General features: G+C 36.4%; 1 protein-coding gene across 1 annotated transcript in view; it reads left to right on the top strand.

Annotated features, from left to right (window-relative positions):
• Window positions 1-17,190, top strand: part of snta1 (syntrophin, alpha 1) — a 34,408-nt gene that overhangs the window by 13,364 nt on the left and 3,854 nt on the right. Inside the window, exons 3-5 of the mRNA XM_081606985.1 lie at window positions 14,717-14,912; window positions 15,196-15,385; window positions 16,883-17,013. Of these exons, the coding sequence (XP_081463111.1) occupies window positions 14,717-14,912; window positions 15,196-15,385; window positions 16,883-17,013 (517 nt within the window). The remainder of the gene's footprint in view (window positions 1-14,716; window positions 14,913-15,195; window positions 15,386-16,882; window positions 17,014-17,190) is intronic.

Genomic DNA, 17,190 nt, shown 5'->3' on the forward strand with positions numbered 1-17,190 from the left:
CATCTGTAGTGAGATTGCATTTAAATGGGTTCACTTGTGTTGGTCTGGGATGCTTTGTCAGCTAACCAGTAAGGCATATTCTGCCTCTCTGCCTTACATACAGTTTCATGTCTTCATCTAATTCCTTACCTGGCTCTATTATGAAAACTAGTGCCTCTATAACAGTTGAAGTGGGATTTTGTGTAATGTGTTGTGTACGATAATTGAATAAATGCACAATGGTATTGATTCGTGATCCTTTATCTAATAAAAGTGAAGGCCTTCTCTATCAAGGTAGGGATTGTTTATCCTGGCAGAGTAAAATAGAAAGCAGCATGACGAATCCATTATATCTACTTTAAAATTAACCATGAAAATAAACATTTAAAAATACAGAAATTTAAATAATAAACCTTTGTTTCTGTAAGAGAAGAACAACTAAATATTTCTGGCAGCTTCAGAGTGCTGGCAGAGTGTGAATTCCTTTTTTACTTTGAGGACCAGAACTCCTATTTGTTATCTACAAATCAGGCTCTTCAAGGACCTGTGTGAATAAAGCCCTTAAAAAGAAGATACATACTTTAGAGTCTTTTGAAAGAAAGGCCAGCAGAGAGATATATTCTCACCCTGTCTTCCTGTACTGATTCAAATATGGTTAAGTGAGTGATTCATGGAATGTAATGAATTCAGGGAGCCGAGTTTGAAGCTACAGACAGGGACACGTACGGTATGCTGCTGGATACGTTTGTAAGTATTCATTTTTTTGTCAAAAGTTAATTTTATTTATTTATTTTTTATTATTGTTCTTACCGCAGCAACATATACCTCACTCCTGCTATCTGTTCACACATATCTGTAAAAAAGATATGTATGTTAACATATTCGGTTGCACATTCATTTTCACTCACATTTTGCTTCATGTTGTGGTTCAAATTCAGAGGATTTCTGTTTGTCTGACCTGCCAGAGAAATAGTGAATACAGCACAAGTGAGATTTTTTTAATTTACAGTTTTTGACTGAAAACTCTCAGGTGGTTGTTTTGTTTTTTTGTTTTTTTTGTTTTTTAGATCTGCAGAGTATGTGTTTGTGTAAATTAGTTTATCTGTTGATCTGGTGGGTGGAGGTAGAAGCAGCATCGCCCTGATGTTTGAAATTATATTCCCAGATGCCCTGTAGTTTCTTTATCTCTTGCTGCTGGTAGGTTCAGGAATGCAAACCTTATTCTGTACATTTTCTTCAAAAGAATGCGTGATTTAATCAAGTCTGATAGCCTTTCTTGTTAAAGACTGTTTTGGAAGACTCCAGATACAGGCAGGAGAGGCAAGCTGATTGCAGAACAGTAAAACAACTTCAATAATTTCTTGGTGTAAAAGAAAAATTTGACAAAAACAAAATAAAACTAAACAGCACATGCCACAACCATAATGACATAATGTAACTTATATGAAAGACACCATGTGTAGTACAGTGGCTTACAAAAGCATTTAGACGTCTTGACCTTTTTTCCACTTTGTGAAAAGATGATGTTGGTTTGTTTTCTAGACTGATAATGAGTAAAGAATCTTAAAAGTATGGCATTCATAAAACCTTACTGTATCGATACTTTGTAGATCCAGCTTTTTCTGCATTCATGGCAGAAAGTCTTTAGGTGCATGTCTGTCTGCTGTGCACATTAGTTTCTTTTCCCTTTTTTTCTTTACAAAATGGCTCAAGGTCACATTATTGGAGTGCATCTGTGAAGATTTATCTTTAACTCTTGCCACAGATTTCAACTTGATTTATATCTGGACCTTGTCTCGGCCAATGATATACTTTGATCTAAACTCTTCTTTTTGTAGTTCTGCCTGTTGTGTAGTTTTGTCTGGTTAAAAGGTAAACCTAAGCTCCATTTTTTAAAAATTGATAACAGGTTATTTTCCAGGTTTCCTGTTACTAACTCTGTCCACTGACATTTCAACTCTGCCCAGTTTCCTCGTTCTTGCGCCAGAATTTCATTCCCATAACATGATGGGGCCACCACCATGCTGTATTGTTGGAATGCTGTTCTTAGGATGATCTCCAGTGTCCACTTTTGTTGCAGGGGTAGTGAAAGCTAAATTATTTGTCTCAACTAAGCAGAGTGCCCTCTATATTGCTTGATTAAAATTGCAAAAATGACTTACAGCTTTTCACAATTACTTTTTTCATGGCATTGTTTGAGTTGGCAAGTTTGCAATTGTGCTATATTCTTTGCATTTCCAGATGCAAAGAATATGCAGATACTTAAATGTCTTAACAACTTAATTCCTGACCTTTGTGCAGACAATAAACTGCACACATTTCAATGTTTACCTGTCGGGTGACTTTAAAAGACTTTTGGTAATACTGGATATTTATTATCATCATAGTAAATGCAGCTGAATACAAATACCTGCAATGTTCTTGTTTATAGAACATTTGAATGTATTGTTTTGCTCCCTCTTCATAATTTTGTATTGGCCTAAATTGATCTATTACACAAACTTTAAATGAAATAGACCGAAGTTTGTGGTTGTAAAGTGAATAAATTAGAAAAAGTTCAAGAGTTATGAAAATTTTAGCAAGGAGCTTTAGTGTTAAGGTTGAATCTTGGAAAGCCATAAAGGACTAGTTGGTAAATAAATGCAGTAAAACTGAGTAAATTGTATGTTTTTAAAATTATTTCCTTTGTGGATAAGGAAGCAAAATGATCATGTATGAACCCAGTCAGTGCTGAAAACAAGACCTTCTACATAATTGCTCTGTGTAAGCTCTGCCTTTTGCATTAAAATAACAGTATGACTGCTGTCCTGTGGAAAAGCTGAACCAGATTCATGCATGTATTTTATATGAAATTAGTCTTTCTGGCTCTTCCATTTGTGACAATATAATTATTACCTTTAAAACTCTCCTCAATCCTCTCTCAGAAGAGAGATTAAAGTTTGTGTGTGTGTGCGGGCAGGGGTGCATGTGTGTGTGCGTGTGTGTGCGTGTACGTAATTTAAGGTGTATTGTAGTCTTTTTTGTAGAAGTGCCTGTAGACCAGTCCAGTGAAACAACTGGCTTGAATTCATTTTGAACAATCCAAATTTTATTATACTTGTCATGATTATGTTTAAAGAACTGAATGAGCTTTAATTTTTTTTATGAATTACATTTTTATGAATTCATTGATATGTAATGTGGCCATGGAAAGACCATCAAAACCCACAAAAAAATTTAATTACAAATTGTCAGCCTTGTAAAGCATTAGGGAAACTTGTGTTATAAAAAACTTGTGATGATTATTTGATGCGGGACATTTCCACTATAATCTGTGTGGCATCAGAATATATCGGGATCTCTTTAATTTTGTATAATCATATTATAGACTTTAATATGTGACTGTTGCCTGGATACAATATGGTGTGTGCTTTTAAAAATCAATCTGACAATTTCCTAGAAGTAATTTTCACCTGTCATGATGGCCATCTAGTCTAGTCTAGACTCATTTTCTTGGTGGAAACTTCTATTTTCTCTGTCAAATTATTTAAATATATTTAAATAAATGTCATTTAAATAAATATATGAAGCTGTGTTGGTTGTGTTAAAATTGATGGAATCATGCCAGGGGAACGTGTTTTGTTTCAAGTATACTGACAGTGTTTATTACTCCTTCAGGAATATTTAAGGGTATTTTTTAAATGATCTTTTGCATGTTTTTTTGTTTAAAATATGGTTTGATGTGACAAGAGCAATAACTAAAGGAATCCCTGCTGTGAAATTTTCCACCTTATGCACACAAAGCTTCGTTTCTTTATTTTTGTAGAACAACAAACTCAGTGTGCTCATATTCAGCTGCGGAGCAATTAACCCATAAAATACCACAGCTTATTAAATCACAATTTTCCCCTCGGGCCATTCTACAGTGTCTGGCTGTTTGTTATCTTAATAAGGCCCCAACTCAACTCCTCTGCCCCAATGCTGGGCCTCTGATAGACTGGTGGCCGAAGCTTACTTTCACTCTGACTCACATTCAACTCAGCTGTCTCAGTATTCTGCAGCACCATGTGCAAACACTGGAGATAGAAGGCAGCTTTCTTTTGCTGCACCTTTTTCAAACTTTACTTTTTAACTGGTTAACTGTTCACCTTTTCTTCTATACAATTTAAAGTTGACATGGGAATGATGTTCCTAATTTGCAATCGGCATTACTTCTTTTGTGTCGCACTGAAAAACACTTACAAATGTACAAAAGGAGAATAGTTTTTCTATAATTTCGGAACCAAATGGAAACAGAACGCTGCAAAGTAAAATGAAACTGTCTGAAGCTGAATCTTCTCTTTTTTTTCACTCTGTTCTTGTCTTCTGCCAGATCCTGTCCAAGTTTCCTTCATTTTCACTTTGTTGAATTAGGATAATTAACTCTCCTGACACTCTATGCAAACTAATCAAATATCTGCTTTGGCACTATATGAATTAGCTTAAAAGTCTGATTCACTGGTCTCTGCCCTCTTTCTCTCTCACACACCACACCCCCACAATGCCCCCCAACGACTCCCCTCCCAAAGGTTGGCATTTATCCCCGATTCTAATTAGTTGGTCTGCAGGATTGATGTATGATGTTCTTATCTAAATCAGACAAAAAAGGGGAAATCTCCACTGGATGACTGGCAGAAAGACACCCAAAGAGATATATATTCATAAGAAAAACAAAGGGGATACCTACAGCTGGCATATGCCCAAATGCCCAAAACAGAGAAGCAGCATTAATTGAGTTATTTACAGATTTTGAAAGTGTGGATTCCAAGCTTTCTAATGATGCCAAACAAATAGAAAAACAAAGATGAAGAAGATATGTTCATTTGAATGCTAAGATTCTGCAAACAAGCTTTGTGAAAAAAACAGTCTTCAAAGGTTGTCCCCTTACCTGATGAGCTCCCTGGGGATCTTAACAAAGGCTGCTCATTTACATTATTTACCCCAGTCCCCAGTTTTAACTGTGAGCAAGTAGGATTGAGAATTTGGCAGATAAAAGCAACCATTTGTCTGGTGTGTCTTGTTTTAGATATATACATTTCTTAGAAGTTTCAGCATTTGTCCCATTTTCCAACAAAGGTGTGAGCTTCTGTCTTGTGAACCTTTGTCATGGACTCATCTGTGAACCCTAAACTTTAGTGGAACTAAACCACGCCTTAATAAATACACAACCCGACTCGATAAGCAGAAGACAATTATATATGCAATATTCTAGACTTCTTTTTTTCAGGTTAAAGAAAGTCCAATGTAAATAATTATTTTATTTTAGGTGTTACAGTCACCAGATGCTCACCCACCTGGTCAATGTCATATCATATCATTAGAGCCACAGCAGTGCAGAGATCTGTGTGCCTGTGTCTGGTATGTTATGTGTCCTAATTGTGTTTTAAAAACAATAAAACAGCTCAGATTTCATCTGAAAACAAGCTGAATTCAAATACAGAGTTTACTGTTTTAAAATTTCTCAAACTGACATTCAAAGCATGGGTTGGTTTCTTTATAACTTCAACTAGTAATTTGCCAACAAACAGCAGTCGCTATTTTCTCAGAAGTTAGTCGGTATTCATCCTTACTCTATATTTTCGCTGTGGCGACTTGTTCCTGGTTTTGCAGTTTCACATCACAAATATTCAGTGAACCCGGTAAAAGGGTTGACTTAGCACAACATACGTAGATGTTTCAACACAGTGGAATAAGAACCAATAATAGTTTCGTTTCTTGCATTGCCAATAAAGGTGATTCTGTTTGCATTTACACTGAGTTCTGCTGATTAAAATAGTCATATACCACTATAGGCTACAGTTTTTAAGTAATCAAAATGGCTTTTTGTTCCGCATTCCATAATATTTTATGAAATAAGCCATGGCCATTTTGTTTTAATGGTTGTGTGTTGTGCTTGAGCTCTAAAAGTAGCTGCAACAAAAGTAGGTTAATACTGAAGGTGTCAGATTAATTAAATATCCAGGTTGCATCAGACTTTCTCAGCAAACAAACATTCATATTTACACACTTAAATGCTTTTTGTTACTGGCTTTCAATCTGTCCAATACAAAGCAAAAAATGATCAAAATATATGTTTATAATTGCTAGGCTTACAAAGTTAATATATAGATGCTGTTTTTCTACTGACCTCATTTGACAACAAGTATTCTCTTGTTTTATACAGTTATTTATGTTCTTGTTTTGGCCCCAGACATCTTGCCTTAGCGATGTGACATTGGGTCATTCTGTTCCTGACATACATTACAGAGCCAACAACATGTTTCTGAGGTCATTGGCTGGACTTTGAAATTCCATCCACTCCCACAGTAACCAGTGGTGGGAGCAGGAACGGCTGGTGTTCATCTTTATTGCACTGGCTGTTGTACAAGAAGCCAGCACCTCTTTTTGACCATAGAAATAAGAAATGTGTAAAAAGAAATAGTCCAACAAGTTCATGTTTTTCTGGTTAAGTAGCAAAGGGCTTAAAGACTGCAGGGATTATGCAGCCAATGAAGAACAGTACAACCTTGAGATTGAAAAAAAGATTTGTTTTGGTTTACAAAATGTTGCATAGCCTTAATAGCTGTAATAGTACTGAATATGAACATGTTTTAGGAATTTTGGCTTAAGGTTTTTAGTGGTTTTAGTCTATTTGGTAATTGGTGTTGCTGATTGGGGACTGACTGCAAAATTATGGATTTTGGTACAAGTCAATATGTTTAACTGCATTAGAAAAAATATATGTATTTTTGGTTGTTCAACAGAAACCAAACTTTTAAAATGAACCAAGCTACAAAAAACATCTGGTAGTTCGGTGTATTGTTTTTAAACTTACATTGCTAGATAAACATCTTTATAATGTTTTTGATGTTAGCTGTAATAGTGGAGAACGGAGCAGGAAAAGATTAGTAACATACCTTGCATAGGAAGGCAAGAAACTCCTTGACTCTCACACAGTACAAAAGTAGTTTCATTGGCTGGCAGATAAGAAGCTAAGTAATAACAGTTCCATCTCAGCTAATTTTAGCTCTGTATTGAATGTGTCACCACTGGTATTCACTGCAACATTTCTGGCTGAGTTTGGTTGGGTATTCTGCATGCCTGCTTTTTCCATCTTAGTTTTCACGTTCTGATTTAATATATACAGTATAATTCTTTTCCAGTCTTAATTTTTTCGGTGATTTACATTACCTTAATCTTGGAATCATTGCATTTCTCTGTTTCTTTTTGAGTATAATAGGTCTTTGCTCAAAGTTTTTGCATATGACCATAGTTAATGCATATCATGTAGAATTTCTACAACTCAAGGAATTTTTTTTTAGTTTAATACCAAACACTTGATAGAAATAAATGTCACCTTACGTCTTTTACAAATATTCGATATGTTCACTTGTTTCTTCTGCTGTGTTTTTACCATCAATTTAAGAACTAATGACAACTGTGACAGCATTTAGCGTCCACTGACTCAGTTTAAGATCACATTTTTAATGGCCTCTTGAGAGTCAAGCTTGCCTGATGAAAATTTGGCCATCTGCACCTGCCTACCATTGTCTGTCAAGACACTCTACAGAAATTCACTGCTCTGAATGCTTGTGTCTACTACAGTTTAAGTACTGCCACTTAGGCTTACTGCAGCTCTCATTGTAAAATGTAACAGCTACAGAGAATATCTACTGAATCCAGAGCTTCTATTCCAACTACATAGTTTGACTATTTGTGTTATTTGAAGTTTTTTTTTTTAAGATTTGTGCAATTTTGCAATGCAGCGAATACTCAGTATTTGTGGGGATTAGGGTCAACAGCCTTCCACGAATAGCTAAATCCTCCAAATACCTGAGACCCCCCCTAAAATTGCTTATGCCTAATTTATTTGTTCAAACACCAAACATACCTTAATGCATTAATACACAAAGTGGACAGTTTGTGTATTAAAGGAACTGAAAACTTGTATTGAGGGAACTGGAAAATTGTTCCTTCCTATGAGGCTAAATTGAAAACTCTGAGTGATAAACTGTGGTTCGCCTGAGTCAAAAATTATTTCAGTTTGGTTGACAAAGATGTTTAAGTAGCTCATATTAAAACAAGTGGATAAGGATGGAAACTTTGGGTAACTTGTTGTAGCAAAGGTTTTTATAGACTACTTGAATTATGTTAATTTCTCTTGTTTGCAGCGACTAAAAATACACACAAAAATTGTTCTACATGTGTTTGCAGCAAAGACTAAGATATTTGCAGACCTTTCACTTCACTGTTGGTGGTTAAAAAGCTAACAATATGCTTATTGAAGTTGACCCTGAAAGTTTGACAGGACTTTGCTCCATCTCTTCACTTAGAATACATTTTTTTTGTATATTTTATTTTAGGTCCAAAGCAAAGCTGCTATTTTAGGCTACAGTCTGGACTCTGGCTTGGTCTGCCCAAATTTTTGAGAGTGTTTTCACAAACCACTTTTCATGGCAGCTGGTTTGTGCTCTTTTTAGAATGCATAGGTTTCTGGAAACCCTTGTGTCAGTTTTCTCTTCTGTTTTTTATTCTTCTTCATTGCTTGTATTTCTCTGTGGTAAATGAATTTTGCCAACTTTTTAAACATAGCAAAACATTGTTGCACCTAGTTGTAATGCTTACAACTATGTGCATGTGAGACTTGTGAAATACTTTTCGATCGTATGCTTTACTGTAAAAAACATCATGAAACATTTTTTTTTTGGGGTGGTGAAGATTTGTCAAAGAAACAAATCTGCCTTTTTTATGCATCTGTTTATTGAGAAGCTAATGCCTCAATTATGTAAAAAAAAAAAAAAACGTTGCTGTTGAATTAGCAGCTTTTTGTTAAAATCTTGTTTAAAGAGGCCATTAAAAAAGAAAAAATGGGAAATCTAGTTTATCCACTCCATGTTGTACACTGCTGCAGTTGTTATTGGCCAGGAGCAGGCCACACTCAGAAGCCCTATCAATATACAAATAGGACAATGCTCAGACTTATTCCAAAGGTCAGTGTAGAGGGTTACTATGTTTTTGGACTGTGAGTGCACAAAGTTTACAGATACATGCATATGGAGAAGGTGCAAATTCCACGCAGAAAAACCCAGTTTCAAATTGAAGACCTTTTTTGGTGCAGCTGCAGCACAACGGGTTTGCTTAGGGAGATGAATACAAATGCAGAGCACACTTTTTTGATTTATTTTTGTAAAAAAAGATTTAGTTGTGATTGTGTGAGTGAATTATTGTTTGTCCTATGTTAACCTGCAATGGACGGGCAAAATGTTCAGGGTGTACCTCTCCCGGCTCAATGACCAAAGAAGTTCCATCTTCATTTAATCAGATCTGAGGATGTAGGATTGATGTCTCCAGTGGAAGTACACTGTCACAAACTGATAGGTGGTGATGATTGTGATAATCTTTTGTGATATATTCAACTTTCGGCAAATATTTAAGCAATCCAATTTCTTTTTGTCATTCTTATTTCCATATTTTTGCCTAGTGCAATGAGATTGAGTAGATAAATATTGAATGACCTCAGTGCAGAAACAAGAAGCAGTTGCCTTTCTCATGGTACAAACATAAGGGTGCTGGCACAGGAACTAATGGACAGAAGCTCATTTCCATGAAGTATTATGTATGCAAGTTGACAGCTACTTCAAAAAGTGTTGACATTAGTTGCTGGCTGCTTGATACATGCTCGCAGTCTACTCTTGCCTTATTAGTAGGAATTTGTCTAGAGATGCCTTTTTCTATTTAAAATGTTTTTGTTTTTTTTGCTTCTCTGTTTTGTGTTTTTATGAATCATGTAAATAATTAATAACAATTCGAGATCATGAAAATAATAATAAAAAAAATAATTATTATTTAAGTGCAAAATGATGACAAGGAAAATACTCATAAAGACCTGCACATTATTTTTACACTATGCTGGATATTAAAGTATAATTTGCAAACTTTTACTGTTGTATGCTTTGAGAAACCTATTCGTTTAACAAAACACTGAAAGGAGGAGTTTCAAAATTGAAAAATCACAATTTTATATGAATTTTATGTTGCAAGAAGGTTTTTGATTTAAAAAATCCTTTAAAATCAGCGAGACAGGAAATTATTCCACAACCAAAGGAGGAAAGGGAATAATCTTTTTAAATTATTCTTTGTGCATTTTAGTGGAAGTAATGTTTTTTTTTTTTTCTTCCTTTTTTATAACATAATTCTCAGCTGTGAGTGGGTAGACAGAAACTAAGATCAGCGACAGAATGAGCATCTGGAACATTATTATTAAGGAATAATAGATTCAGACTCAATGATACTGAGCATTGTCTGAGGAGGAGTTACTGTCAGTTACAGTTTTTTCTCCTCAGTCTATTCCTTATATCATCAGATATGTGTTGCAGTCTCTGAATTCCTATGATCAGTTTTAAAAAGATTTTTGGGTAAGTTCTTACTTGTCAGTGACAAGTTGTCACTTTAAGATTAGTAAACTTTAAGTCATTTTTGAGATTTTGTGCTAGTTAAGTTGATATGTCACTCCATTCAGAAGGAGTTGATGTGACTGGACTTGAATGTTAATATACATTTACAAACTTTTTTCTAAGATAATTGCCAAAATACATTATTTATTCATTCGTAGAGCAGATCTAAAAATACAGTTGCTGTACAACTGAAATATAATCAGCTGCAGCACAATGAAATAAAGGTAACTGGATTATCAGTGAAACATAAAGAGTTTTAAAAGAAAAAGAAAAAAAAAACATAATACAATTTATTGAACCAGAATATCACAATCAAACAGAGCAGAAAGACTGTTTAAAACGATTCAGAAATTATGAGCAATTCATAATCACATTTCACAACCCAACATTTCTATAGATAATTTTGGAACTGAGGAGGTTTATTTTTCAATATAATAGTCACAGCACACAGCTGAACAAATAAATTAGACATAGTTAGGCATCAGACTGTGACATAAACCTTAAAGCAAAAACTAGCCATGCCTATTCTTGCTGAATTGCACTGATCAACTCTTCCCACAGTTTTTCCATCTCATTGTAATTCACAGTCATTTATTTGTGCAGTACATTGTTTGAGCAGCCAGTGGGAAGAATACCTTCGATGAGTTACATGAAAGCAAGTCTAAAACCGAGAATGAACACAATTATCCTCCCAAACTGCTGAGGTGGGCTAATTGACTTACAGCAGTAGGTGAAATGAAAGCTGTTTGGATTATGCAAAAAGCCATTTTCCCACTGCATTGTTGATTCAAGATCCAGATCGTTTAACGTTGAATACCTGCTTATTCCAGAAGTAACATAGTGACACTTGCAATTTGTTACTCCACAAATCTGCCAACACCACACATCATAGCTAAATTTAGGGTGATATCAAACATAACCACATAATGATGTCTAAGTCAAAGAGATGGGTCCTTTTAAAAATTGCTAACAAAATTGTTTGAGATTTTAAAAAAAAGAGAGATACAGTACACTGATTAACAAATGGATGTATAACTGGCTTGGGGGCTGTCACACACTCTATTTAAACACAGGAAGCCCCCTTCTGTCTGCTCTTGTCCAGTGCTGTGACTCCTCTGCTTGCCCTCTGGCTGCTTGCCTCTTGTACTGTGAACGGAGAGCACTTCACACTTCCCCAGTGAAACCAGAGCCTTACCTTCAGCCTCCTGACTTGCCATGTCCTTTGGGCTATTTTTACTCAAGCAGAGGCTACAATTGCTGAACCCATACCACAGCCTGCTGAGCCGGAGCTGCACTGTGGTGGTGGTGGTGGTGGTGTGTAGGTGTATCTGCATGGGTGTATGGCTGAACTAATTGTAACAAAATGTGTCTATAGAATTGCTTCTAAACTGAATTTGCTTGTACTTAATTATAAAAAATATATATACATTACAAGGATTTAGTTTATGGTTTTGGTGATCATGAGATATAGTCTCGTGAGAAACATAAAATACCTACGAATTAAAGATTTTAAAGGACGTTGAAGCATTTTTCAAATTATGAGGGTAGTCATATATTATGTATGTAGGTCAATTAAATTACTCACATTGACTAAACAACATGCGTCCAGAAATTGACTGATCAGTCAGTCAATTGATCTCTCAATTGAGAGATCAACAATTGAGAGAGAAATTGACTGATCAGTCAATTTATTAATACCAACAACATAATTGTTGGTATTAATAAACATAGTTAAGTGACAATCTTGAATCAGCTAAAAGGTCACATGGGATGAGGATTCATCATTATTTGCCTCTGATCAGGTGGTCACAAAACTGTAACAACTTTTAGGTATAAGGCATGATTGAAACCTGTGGTCTCATGAAATCTATTTGCAGAATGTCAAGATGACCTGAAAGGGGATTTAGGTTGAGGACCAAGACCATCCTGCGCTGCCCCTCTAATCACTTGGCAAGCTATTAGAGCTGGTTCAGCCATGTGTCACACTTTGTACTGGGGTTCTTTATCTCACCCTCCTGAAATTCATCCATATTCATCTTATTTCCTCACCAAACCACCTCTTTTTTACTGCTGTTTTATTCCAACCATCTCATTAATTGATTTTTACAAACCTTTTCATCCTATTCATTCTACACATCTCTCCTTTATGGCCTCTTTTCTGCTGCTTGTACCCAAACCACAAGTGACAATTAAATTTGTTTTAACAACACTCAGTTCTTTCAATAGTCTTCTCTTGTTCCCTATAATGTCCATTGTGTGTATTATTTGCAATTCGTACTTTTCTGTCTTCCACGGCACCATCTCAAGGGGTTTTCCATGTCATTTGCTGACTGTGTCAGTTATTCAGCTGGACTCACATTGTTGTGGTGTGGTCCATGCTAGTGAAATCAGATTAAGTCAATGAACGGCTGTGTCTGTTCTCAAAGGGTAATTGATTGTTCAGCTGTGGAGCACAAGCAAGAGGATAAAATCACAAAACAAAGTCAAACCGACAGTGGGGTGTTAAAAAGTGTCCTACTATGCAGGTACCTGCAGTGTGAAGTGTATAATGCTGTGAGAAAATATTTTCTCCATTTAAAGTTTTCTTATTTTTCGTCATAAATACGCGTTTGATATTTTTAAACAGATTTTAATATTGACAATAATAATGAACTTCACTGTACACGAATGTGGAAATTTGCCTTTGGCTTCATATGGTGGTTGAAAACACTCACAATATGTGATCAAAAGGATTGCTACAAAATCATAAAGTTTCAAACAGACAACAGTTTCAGATTGCAATAATGGTCAACAGTTGAGTAGCATTATTGCACTTTGGAAAAAATTGGTTTTATAAATGATCTTGGTTGCATTTACTGCCCTGTTTTGCTTTCTAGAGGAAAGCTTTAAAAAAAATTCCCCAAATACAGGGGTGACTTAATTAACCCACAGTTTGTTGGGTCTTTTCATTTGTCTGCCATTTATATACATCACCCAGCAGATAGGCCAGTAGAACCTGAGTAAATACAAAAGGACTTTTAAAAACAGGTTATCTGATTAACTTTGATACCATGTGAAAAAGCAGTTCCTGTTAATTTATGAATTATTTTATCATGATTACTGAACATCTAAAATCTTGCAGTGTTCATGATTTCACAATAAACTGGCCTTGGATGGTTCCAAAGCAAGAGTTACTGCCTTGGAACCACATATGCTATGCAGACTAACGAGGCAACAGCGGACTTTATGGAAGGTGTGTGTCACAAAAAAATAAAATAAAATAAAAAAAAAATAAAATATGTATATGGTTATGGTTGTATTGGGCTGCTTTGCTGCTTCAGGATGTCCAGCAGAAAGTCCTGAGGGAGATTATCCTAATGTGGCTGTTGGAAAACAATCTATGGAGGCAGCAGGGCAAAACCTCCTCCACATCTCTGTTTGTCAACCTAAAGCAGGATTACTCAACCCCAGTCTTTACTTCAGCACACCTGAATTAAATAAGTAGAACTTAACTGAATACTGAGGAGTTAATCAAGCTATTTAATTCAGGTGTGTTGGACCAGGGACACATCTAAAAGTTGCTGGACACCAGGCCTTGAGGATTGGTGTTGATTGGTGTTGACTTAAAGCATTAAATGAGGCCATAAGATGCAAAAAAAAAAAAACAGAAGACATTTGTCAGCCATCAAAGACTTACTGTCAGCACGCTATAGCGAACATAGATCTGTATTTCCCCCTATGTTTGCTATGGTTTTCTCTGCTTTGGTTTTCCCATATGGATTTTAGCTTAACTGAATCTAAAGAGGTGTGAAGTGACTGCAGCCTTTTGGCACCTGTCCACTGGAGTGAATAATCTTAGGTGTAGAGTGTTGAGATCCTTGTTATTGCTCCTGTCCCTATGGTCCATGACTTCCCCAAAGGAACCAGCTGTGCTGCTTGGTGACCCATGGCATTGTGCTGGTGTGCAACTAAAGTGGATTACATACCCTTTATGCTTCCAGCTGGTGCTCAAGGAATGTCCTCCTTCCAGAATTATAAGAAGTAGAAAATTAAGATAAAACCATCTACTTTTCATTAAGTTTAAGTTGTTTTTACAAAAGAAGCTGCAATGAGACTGTTATGAGTGGTCAAAAATGAGCTTAGAGACTATTTAATACTGCTCCTAAGTGTGGTACTTTTTAGTTTGTAACAAACCTGAAGGATCCGTTTTTGGGGAAAAAAAAACAAAAAACTTTATCGTTTCTTTTTGCGGCCCTTCATCTTGCTCACTACCCAATTCTCCCTTCTCTGCTTTGACTCTTTTACAGTGAAATACATCAAGGAAATGTCTGCATTTTTTAAAAGCTCTGGTTCCCCTGGAGCAAACCACCCTTGGGATTCTCCCCCCTCTACGCCTCAGAGGAGCAAAGAGGTCTTCCCCGCCGAGGTGAAAGAGCCTCGCATCATCCCACTGAAGATGTGCCAGGTGTCACGGAAAGAGTGCCCCCCAGACACAGAGAACAGGTACTACATGTTAAACATCTATCAGTTAAATGTCATGTTTAATTCAGTTAATATAGTTCTCAGAACCAAGCTGTGGCTGACTGACAAGTTACAAATTACTTTGAAGGATTATCGCAAAAGGGATTTTTGTTTTATGTCTTACTTTGATATTCTCTTTAATATGTGAAACTTCCTCTTCAGCCTGAAGCTTTGCTCTCTTTGAAGTTTTTCTTGTTTTTTTAACAGACCCTTTTTTTCCATTTTCTTTCCTCCATCCCCCGCCTCCTTTAATCACACTTGCCAGGTATTTCGAGGTGATTTCATCCAACAGAAAGAACTCAATGTTCCTACGGGCAAAAGACCCAGCCATGGCTCAGTCGTGGTACAATGCCATCCAAGCTGCTGCTGCCAGAATTTTACCGCAAGTGAAGGAGGAGATGAAGAGCATGCAACCTGGCATGGATGTCAAACATTTGGGCTGGCTTACAGAGCAGGTATGGAAGGATACTGGGGTACATGGGGAAAACAGTCAAAGGACTTGCTCTTCTTTTCTAAATATTTTAATTGTATTTGTTTTGTACTCAGTTACCTTTTTTACTCTCTAGTTCCAGTTTTCTCAATATACTTGTTGGTTGTGGAAAACTCTTAGATTCTCCACATTTGAGTCAAGCTACCGTGTTTCCCCGATAGTAAGACACCCCCGATTGTAAGACGTATCGGGAGTTTCAGGGGGTCGGCTAATATAAGCCGTACCCCGAAAGTCTTACTTTCGGGGAAACACGGGGGTATTGCCGCCTCCCTCTCACCTAGCTGCGCGCCGCCTCCTGCCCACGTCCGCACCGTCCCCCTCTCCATACGTCACCGCGCCGTCCCCTGCACTTGTCACTGCCGCCTCCTGCTTAAAATACGGTAATACAATACTGTTCAGGTTGTTAATAAATGTTCATTTTATGGTTAAAACAAAAAATTCGACAATTTTTTTCCAATATAAGACATACCCCGAAAGTAAGACATAGTGGGGCTTTTGGGGATAAAAAGAAAGTAAGACACTGTCTTACTTTCGGGGAAACACAGTAGCAAAAACAAGAGTTTAAGACTTATCTTAAGGTCTTAAATTATAAGATATAGTAAGTCTTAAACTTTAAGATAAGTTCAAAAATTTCAAAAACTTGATGTTTTCATCAAAAGGCATTAATACAGTGCCTTCGAAGAGTAATTAAATTCCTTCAGGTTATTCACAATAATGTAAATAATGAAATGTCCCTCAGCTCTGATACTGAAACGCCATTCACATGTGGTAAAGACAAAACTAGTTACATAACCAGATTAGCAGTGTTTAAAAAAAAAACAGCTTGTTGATGGCATCATTTGCCATTTAAAGAGTTTATTGAGGCGGTTGGTTCACCCAGAGCTCCTCCACGACCTCACACCCCTGCAGCTGATCAAAATAGATCTGATAGAAAAGAACTTGGTGTCCCCAGATAGTGTGAACTTAACCTTCGGTGCTGAATCTGCCATCCAAGTCATTTTGATGCACCGTTTTTTCACAGAGATGCGTATCTGTTGGGTTGCCTGCACAATTAACCAGAATATGTGTTTTAAAATTAACTTTTGTAATTTAGTAGTAATGCCACTACCGCAACCAATATTCACTACAGCAATTAATAGCAGAAGATATTTTAATTTAAAAACAGATGCAGCCCTTAGTTTCCACAGCCCCGCAAATCTGCAAAATATTTTGTCATTTTTTAATCAGATGCCTGTCTTGGATTAAACCCTTCCTTTCTGGGTGTGACTTGGAAACGGTGTTTCGTGAGTTAGAAATGTCACACAGATCAACATCTGCAACCAAGTTCTGTGATGTTTAAAAAAAATAGAAGGTATAAAAGTGGTTTTAAAAGGTGTTCAGTTTAACTTAAGGATTGCTGTATGTACTCTGAAAGAGTGATGGGCATTTAATTTCAGTCTGATATAAATGTCTGTGTGTGCAGATGTCCCAGGGTCCAGAGAAACCTCTTTTTGCAGTGTTGACAGAGAAGGACCTGCTTCTGTATTCCTCCTTTCCTGAGAGCAAAGAGAGCTTAAGGAATCCCTCCAAGAGTCACACCCTCATCACAACCAGGTTAAAAATCGAATTTCTTTACATCAGAGGTGCCCAGAGTGCATTATGGGGGCTACTTGGGACTCTTGGTTCAAATGTGGTGCCCTTACGCAGATGTTTGGTGGAGATGGAGACATCTTTTTAATTCACAGGGTGAAATTTCAATTTTTTATTTAAGCACATATTTAAATAGAAAAT

Source organism: Poecilia reticulata, chromosome 5, assembly GCF_904066995.2.
Source record: "Poecilia reticulata chromosome 5, P_reticulata-male-v2, whole genome shotgun sequence".
In the NCBI taxonomy this organism is placed as follows: Eukaryota; Metazoa; Chordata; class Actinopteri; order Cyprinodontiformes; family Poeciliidae; genus Poecilia; species Poecilia reticulata.